The sequence below is a fragment of the Micropterus dolomieu genome, unplaced genomic scaffold (assembly GCF_021292245.1).
Source record: "Micropterus dolomieu isolate WLL.071019.BEF.003 ecotype Adirondacks unplaced genomic scaffold, ASM2129224v1 contig_12378, whole genome shotgun sequence".
NCBI lineage: Eukaryota > Metazoa > Chordata > Actinopteri > Centrarchiformes > Centrarchidae > Micropterus > Micropterus dolomieu.
This window is the reverse complement of record NW_025741364.1, coordinates 1-8,277: the sequence shown is the minus strand read 5'-3', so window position 1 is coordinate 8,277 and position 8,277 is coordinate 1. Positions and strand designations below refer to the sequence as shown.

General features: G+C 49.2%; 1 protein-coding gene across 1 annotated transcript; it reads left to right on the top strand.

Annotated features, from left to right (window-relative positions):
* The first annotated feature begins 7,069 nt into the window (after window positions 1–7,069).
* Window positions 7,070–8,269, top strand: LOC123966056 (cysteine-rich, acidic integral membrane protein-like). The gene is made up of 4 exons (XM_046042292.1): window positions 7,070–7,075; window positions 7,445–7,579; window positions 7,612–7,785; window positions 7,829–8,269. Exons 1-4 carry the CDS (start codon window positions 7,070–7,072, stop codon window positions 8,201–8,203), a joined length of 690 nt encoding a protein of 229 aa, XP_045898248.1. The 3' UTR covers window positions 8,204–8,269.
* The last annotated feature ends 8 nt before the right edge of the window (window positions 8,270–8,277 follow it).

Sequence of the window (8,277 nt, the reverse complement as noted above, 5' to 3'; positions counted from 1 at the left end):
GTGCTAACATGCTAACATGCAGCTGTCATCAGCCGGGTCACTGGGTGAGACATGACGTCACAGTGCTAACATGCTAACATGCAGCTGTCATCAGCCGGGTCACTGGGTGAGACATGACATCACAGTGCTAACATGCTAACATGCAGCTGTCATCAGCCGGGTCACTGGGTGAGACATGACATCACAGTGCTAACATGCTAACATGCAGCTGTCATCAGCCGGGTCACTGGGTGAGACGTGACGTCACAGTGCTAACATGCTAACATGCAGCTGTCATCAGCCGGGTCACTGGGTGAGAGGTGACGTCACAGTGCTAACATGCTAACATGCAGCTGTCATCAGCCGGGTCACTGGGTGAGACATGACGTCACAGCTGCTAACATGCTAACATGCAGCTGTCATCAGCCGGGTCACTGGGTGAGACGTGACGTCACAGTGCTAACATGCTAACATGCAGCTGTCATCAGCCGGGTCACTGGGTGAGACATGACATCACAGTGCTAACATGCTAACATGCAGCTGTCATCAGCCGGGTCACTGGGTGAGACGTGACGTCACAGTGCTAACATGCTAACATGCAGCTGTCATCAGCCGGGTCACTGGGTGAGACGTGACGTCACAGTGCTAACATGCAGCTGTCATCAGCCGGGTCACTGGGTGAGACGTGACGTCACAGTGCTAACATGCTAACATGCAGCTGTCATCAGCCGGGTCACTGGGTGAGAGGTGATGTCACAGTGATGATATCACTCTGCCCTGCTGCACTGACACATCACCACCTCACTCAGGTCCTGGACCCTCTCCCCACTTCCCCTCCTGCCTCCGGATTGGTCCGTCAGTAACTGCAGGAGACATGTAGGCTCTGATTGGACTAAAGAAGGATTGTTTTACTGAGCTTCTTTATTGATCTGTCCGGTTTTTATTTCTTCACATTTTATTAAAATAACCATCAGGATTCTCACACGACAGTATTTTATATAAGGGAGGGGTGAGAGAGGGAGAGGGAGGGAGAGGGAGGGAGGGGGGAGGGCGGGCTCAGTAGTATTAGCACCCCTCTCTCTCTCTCTGTCACTCGTGCTGCTGTCCTCTGAGTGAACACACTCACCTGTCCGCTCTCACCTGTGCGATCTAAACGTCAGCATGTGTCATCGCCCGTCTTTCTCTGCTGCGTCTTTACCAACCAAACGTTCATGGTGAGGTTCTTCCCTCGTCACCGCGGCGGCAGCACGCGGCGGAGACACGACCTGCTGAGGTGGCGGCGCTCGACCGACGGAGAGAGAGAGAGAGATGTAGGAAGAGGGGTGAGGACGAGAGCGACAGCACGATTCAGGTGGGAGAGAGAGAGGAAGAGGGGTGAGGAAGACTCAGGTGGGAGAGGAAGAAAAGAGAGAGGGTGAGCAGGAGTTTCAAGTATAAAGATTAAAAGTATTTCTCTGAGTAAGTAAACAGTCTGAGGCAGAAGGGGGAGGGGTGGGGGAGGGTAGAGATTAGTGTGTGTGGTCTCTAATAGCAGGTCAGCTATTTTAGCTTTAGCTTAGCCTGCGTTAGCCTCTTTCCAGTTGATCCTGTGATAACCCAGATAGCTTCAAACACACATCTACAGTCTCAGGAGAAAGTATGTGAACATTTTGAATCACCTGGATTTCTGCTTAAGCTGGTCATAAAATGTGATCTGATCTTCATCTGCGTACACTAACACCACTCAGACAGTTATATGTTTACTTGTTTATATTGAACACACCGTGGAAACAGTCACAGTGCAGGGTGGTCTGCTGTTTTTCAGAGGATCAGATATTTTGTTGGCGTGTTAGCATTACTGCATTCCTGCTGTAGTTGAGCTGTTAGCGAGTGTGTGCTCCATTAGCGTCCTCTCCACCCTCCTCCTCCTCCTCCACCCTTATTTTTTTCCTTCATTGTCTGTTTTCTCTCTTTACTTCCTGTCACTGTCTTCCTCCTGCTTCCTGTCAGATTTTTACAGTCTTTTTTTTCATGTTTTATTTTATTTTGCTCTTCACAGAGGACTGCTCAGTAGTTTTACATGGTTGAGCCTTCTGTCTGTTTCACCCGACAAAGTACGTCTGTATTTGTTTCTATACTCTCAGTATTTATGATTTCATGTAATCATTTATCTTATATTATCGTGGGACTACTTTCCAGTGTCCAGAAATTGGGTCATTTTAGCATTCTGTCCTGGATTTGGATTTCTTATTCTGGTTGTCTCGTTTCTTGTCCTGGTCGTTTCGTTTCTTGTCCTGGACGTCTGGGTTTCTTGTCCTGGTCGTTTCGTTTCTTGTCCTGGATGTCTGGGTTTCTTGTCCTGGACGTCTGGTTTTCTTGTCCTGGACGTCTGGGTTTCCTGTCCTGGACGTCTGGGTTTCTTGTCCTGGACATCTCGTTTCTTGCACTGGTCCTCTGGGTTTCTTGTCCTGGACATCTGGGTTTCTTGTCCTGCTCGTCTGGGTTTCTTGTCCTGGACGTCTGGTTTTCTTGTCCTGGACGTCTGGGTTTCCTGTCCTGGTCCTCTGGGTTTCTTGTCCTGGACATCTCGTTTCTTGTCCTGGTCCTCTGGGTTTCTTGTCCTGGTCCTCTGGGTTTCTTGTCCTGGTCATCTGGGTTTCTTGTCCTGCTCGTCTGGGTTTCTTGTCCTGGCGTGTGGGTTTCTTGCACTGGTCGTCTCGTTTCTTGCACTGGTCGTCTCGTTTCTTGCACTGGTCGTCTCGTTTCTTGCACTGGTCGTCTCGTTTCTTGCACTGGTCGTCTCGTTTCTTGTTCTGGACGTCGGGGGTTTCTTGTCCTGGTCGTCTCGTTTCTTGTCCTGGACGTCTGGGGTTTCTTGTTCTGGACGTCTGGGGTTTCTTGTCCTGGACGTCTGGGGTTTCTTGTCCTGGACGTCTGGGGTTTCTTGTCCTGGACGTCTGGGGTTTCTTGCACTGGTCATCCCGTTTCTTGTCCTGGTCATCTCGTGTCTTCACCTGGTCGTCTCGTTTCTTGTTCTGGACGTCTGGGGTCTCCCAGTTCTTGACGTCTGGGGTTTCTTGTCCTGGACATGTGGGTTTCTTGCACTGGTCGTCCCGTTTCTTGTCCTGGTCATCTCGTGTCTTCACCTGGTCGTCTCGTTTCTTGTTCTGGACGTCTGGGGTCTCCCAGTTCTTGACGTCTGGGGTTTCTTGTCCTGGACATGTGGGTTTCTTGCACTGGTCGTCCCGTTTCTTGTCCTGGTCATCTCGTGTCTTCACCTGGTCGTCTCGTTTCTTGTTCTGGACGTCTGGGGTCTCCCAGTTCTTGACGTCTGGGGTTTCTTGTCCTGGACATGTGGGTTTCTTGCACTGGTCGTCCCGTTTCTTGTCCTGGTCATCTCGTGTCTTCACCTGGTCGTCTCGTTTCTTGTTCTGGACGTCTGGGGTCTCCCAGTTCTTGACGTCTGGGGTTTCTTGTCCTGGACATGTGGGTTTCTTGCACTGGTCGTCCCGTTTCTTGTCCTGGTCATCTCGTGTCTTCACCTGGTCGTCTCGTTTCTTGTTCTGGACGTCTGGGGTCTCCCAGTTCTTGACGTCTGGGGTTTCTTGTCCTGGACATGTGGGTTTCTTGCACTGGTCGTCCCGTTTCTTGTCCTGGTCATCTCGTGTCTTCACCTGGTCGTCTCGTTTCTTGTTCTGGACGTCTGGGGTCTCCCAGTTCTTGACGTCTGGGGTTTCTTGTCCTGGACATGTGGGTTTCTTGCACTGGTCGTCCCGTTTCTTGTCCTGGTCGTCTCGTTTCTTCACCTGGTCGTCTCGTTTCTTGTTCTGGACGTCTGGGGTTTCTTGTCCTGGACGTCTGGGTTTCTGGCACTGGTCGTCTCATTTCTTGTCCTGGTTGTCTCGTTTCTTGTCCTGAACGTCTGGTTTTCTGGCACTGGTCGTCTCGTTTCTTGTTCTGGACGTCTGGGGTTTCTTGTCCTGGATGTCTGGGGTTTCTTGTCCTGGACGTCTGGGTTTCTTGCACTGGTCGTCTCGTTTCTTGTCCTGGACGTCTGGGTTTCTTGCACTGGTCATCCGGTTTCTTGCACTGGTCATCTCGTGTCTTGTTCTGGACGTCTGGGGTTTCTTGTCCTGGACGTGTGAGTTTCTTGCACTGGTCGTCTCGTTTCTTGTCCTGGTTGTCTCGTTTCTTGTTCTGGACGTCTGGGGTTTCTTGTCCTGGACGTCTGGGTTTCTGGCACTGGTCGTCTCGTTTCTTGTTCTGGACGTCTGGGGTTTCTTGTCCTGGATGTCTGGGGTTTCTTGTCCTGGATGTCTGGGGTTTCTTGTCCTGGATGTCTGGGGTTTCTTGTCCTGGACGTCTGGGTTTCTTGCACTGGATGTCTGGGGTTTCTTGTCCTGGACGTCTGGGTTTCTTGCACTGGTCGTCTCGTTTCTTGTCCTGGTTGTCTCGTTTCTTGTTCTGGACGTCTGGGGTTTCTTGTTCTGGACGTCTGGGGTTTCTTGTCCTGGATGTCTGGGGTTTCTTGTCCTGGACGTCTGGGTTTCTTGCACTGGTCGTCTCGTTTCTTGTCCTGGTTGTCTCGTTTCTTGTTCTGGACGTCTGGGGTTTCTTGTCCTGGACGTCTGGGTTTCTGGCACTGGTCGTCTCGTTTCTTGTTCTGGACGTCTGGGGTTTCTTGTCCTGGACGTCTGGGGTTTCTTGTCCTGGACGTCTGGGTTTCTTGCACTGGTCGTCTCGTTTCTTGTCCTGGTTGTCTCGCTTCTTGTTCTGGATGTCTGGGGTTTCTTGTCCTGGACGTCTGGGTTTCTGGCACTGGTCGTCTCGTTTCTTGTTCTGGACGTCTGGGGTTTCTTGTCCTGGATGTCTGGGGTTCTTGTCCTGGACGTTGGGCTTTCATTTGGGTGTGTCTCTGTGAGTTGATTTGAACTGAAAGCAGCTGACAGAAGGAAACACAGATTTAAAGGCTCTGTTAACACGAGAGGTTAAAAGGTCGTCAGTGATAAGGAAAACTACTGTATGGTCCTTCAGAAATGACGTTATGTAAACTTTGAAGCCAATCAGATTACAGATCAGGAGGGAAACAACCCCTTCGTCCTCTGCCTATGAAATTAATAATTTTATTTCTTTTCTTAAATTTATTTGTCATGTTTTCATTTTTCACTAACGTATCAATCTTATGTTGTTTTTGTTTTGGATGCATTTTCTTAGTGTTTCCATAATTTTTACCTCTCCATCCCTTCGCCTCCCTCCTCCTCCTTTCTCCTGCCTCAGGTTTCTGAATAATTTTCCTCTTCCTTCATCACTCTCTAATCTAAATCTAATTATCATAATCAGGCTCCAGGTGCCTCGTTTGGCTCTCCGTCACCGTCTGAGCACGCTCACTGGTGGCGTGTGTCGCCCCACCCCTTGGCGCCGTCGGCCAATCGCCTTCCTCTGCTTCATCCTGTCCGTCAGCGCTCTCCAGCCGCTGGCCAAACGGGTAAGAGCGGCTGCTGACTGGCTTCTGGTTAAACGAATAACAACGGGGTTCATACAGATGGAAACAGTGACAGGAGAGACAGCATGAACCGTCTGGATCAGGCCTCCACGAGCCTCCGGTCCAGCATCAGGGCTTCAAGTCTTCAATTCTAACTCAGATGAGCGCACACTCATTGTTAACGGGACGTGGTACTTATACACAGTCAGTGTATTACCTGCAGTAGACAGCAGTTTGGACCAGGAGAGAGTTGTACTAGCATGGAAGCTAAAGCAGCGTACTGCTGTGGACAGCAGCAAGCTGGGTGTAATATCCTCAGCTCTTTACCTCAGACTTTCAGCGGTTTGTGGAAGAGACAGCGAATGAAAGAACATTTAAATGAGTGACTAAGACATTGAAGACAAAGTGCTGTTCACTGTGAAGACGAAAGGGAGACTTTTCAAACCAGAGTGTACAGAAGAACTTAACGTCCAGAAGAGGCAGAAGGGAAACGTGAGGTTTCATTTATTTAGACAGCAGTGCTCTTCAGCAGGGGTCTCTCTGGCGGACATACTACTGCAGCATGCAGAATGAAACTTTTAAATGTTGTTTTGCAGTATGCTAGGCCAGGCTGAGAAATCAGAAGTCAATAGGTGGAATATAAAAGGAAGAACCACCTAAAACTTTTTTTAAACGTAATCCTGTGTATGGAGAACAAGGCTGCAGCCGATCTAGCTAGCTTGCTTGCGAATGTTTGCGCATAAATAAGAATTATATCAAATAAAAAGTACTGTAACGTGACACTAACAATGTAATGTTACTTTAGTTTTTAGTTTTTTGTGCTTAAGTGCTTCACCAGACAAGAATTTCCTGTCCATCAGGAGCCAGATGTGTCTTGATATAAGTAAATAGCTGACTGGCCGGCCGGCTCGTTAGCTTCCCCTGCTGCCGTTTGTGGAGTTTCTCAACTTCGAAAGCGTTGGAGCACATGTTCGATTTTACCATCAACTTTCGTAAAAGTGCCAATATTCCAAATCTACACAGCTGATTTCTCGCCTCAAAACTTCTCTGAAGTGGATTTAGTGATGAAATAACACATTCAAATTGTAAAAAAAACGTTCTGTTGTTGAAGAAAATACCGTTAGTTGTTACTGTTCTAGCACTTTGCATTATGGGACACAGTACGACAGGTAGACTGGTTCGATGCAGGCTGCAGATTTTGCTTTTATTGCATACTGCATTAGGACACATCAGTACGGACAAATAAGGCTTCCAGTCCAGCCTTAGTCCTCTTCAGAGAGGGTTTCATGGAGTGATTGTCTGGATTCAGAGAAGCAGCATCATTCAGAGGAACACGCTGAAATCTCCATGGTGACCATGAATCGTCTTTGTTCAAACACAAGAACGCATCTTTAAAGTCTGTAGGAAAGTGAAGTTTGGTTTCAGTCTGATCTCCCAGCTGGTCTCCGGTTGTGTCCACAGCAGTACACGTAGCTTAGTTTCAGTACAACTCTCTGCTTCTCCAAAATGAGGACACAGCGACCGCCATCTGTCGCAGGAAACACGATGACCATGTACAAGTACCTCAGAGACGCACTGCAAACATCCTGAGCTATCCCTTTACGGACGCTGAGTCTCAGGTGTTTAAACATGCAGGTAACGGCCTGTCCACGGCACCATCAAGCAGAAATATCACCATGCTTTCACACTCGTGACAAACAAAGACGCTGCAGGTCAGAAAACAGCGTCTGATGATGGAGACAGCAGCTCTGTGCTGCGTTCATGGACCTTCTGAAAAGCTCGGCAGTCACAGCGCTCAGTTGAAGCACACCTTTTATCTCTCACTTACTCCATTTTCTCTGCCGTCTTCTGCTCTTCTTCCTTTTCTACGTTTACGCATGTTTTTATGCTTCTGTCTTTCACCGCCTCCTTCGTTTTCTACAAAAGTAAAGTTTTTCAGTAAATTCCTCCTTCTGAAAACCAGATATTAACGACTGACATGTAGTTTCCTGTTTGGTGCTGAAGGTGGCGTTGTACCGCTCCTTCCCGACTCGCCTCCTCTCTCGGGCCTGGGGTCGTCTGAATGGGGTGGAGCTCCCCACCTGGCTCCGGAAACCCGTGTACTCTCTCTACATCTGGACCTTCGGGGTCAACATGCAGGTCAGTGCAAACCCAGTGGCTCTGTCCTCTAGACCCCCAGAACCCCCTGGGACACTCACACCTGTAACCTAAGACCAGTGAGGCCTGTAACACAAGTGAGGACTGTAAGACCAGTGAGGCCTGTAACACAAGTGAGGCCTGTAAGACCAGTAAGACCAGTGAGACATAAGACCTGTAAGACCAGTGAGGCCTGTAACACAAGTGAGGCCTGTAAGACCAGTGAGACATAAGACCTGTAAGACCAGTGAGACCTGTAACACAAGTGAGGCCTGTAAGACCAGTGAGACCTGTAACACAAGTGAGGCCTGTAAGACCAGTGAGGCCTGTGAGACCAGTGAGGCCTGTAACACAAGTGAGGCCTGTAAGACCAGTGAGGCCTGTAACACAAGTGAGGCCTGTAACACAAGTGAGGACTGTAAGACCAGTGAGGCCTGTAACACAAGTGAGGCCTGTAAGACCAGTGAGGCCTGTAACACAAGTGAGGACTGTAAGACCAGTGAGGCCTGTAACACCAGTGAGGCCTGTAACACAAGTGAGGACTGTAAGACCAGTGAGGCCTGTAACACAAGTGAGGCCTGTAACACAAGTGAGGACTGTAAGACCAGTAAGACCAGTGAGACATAAGACCTGTAAGACCAGTGAGGCCTGTAACACAAGTGAGGCCTGTAAGACCAGTAAGACCAGTGAGACATAAGACC

Coding starts and splice junctions, on each gene's coding strand:
- LOC123966056 (XM_046042292.1), top strand. Junction 7,580..7,611: donor CCTTCGGGGTCAACATGCAG/GTCAGTGCAAAC, acceptor TCTGTCCTCTAG/ACCCCCAGAACCCCCTGGGA. Junction 7,786..7,828: donor AGGCCTGTAACACAAGTGAG/GCCTGTAAGACC, acceptor AAGACCAGTGAG/ACCTGTAACACAAGTGAGGC.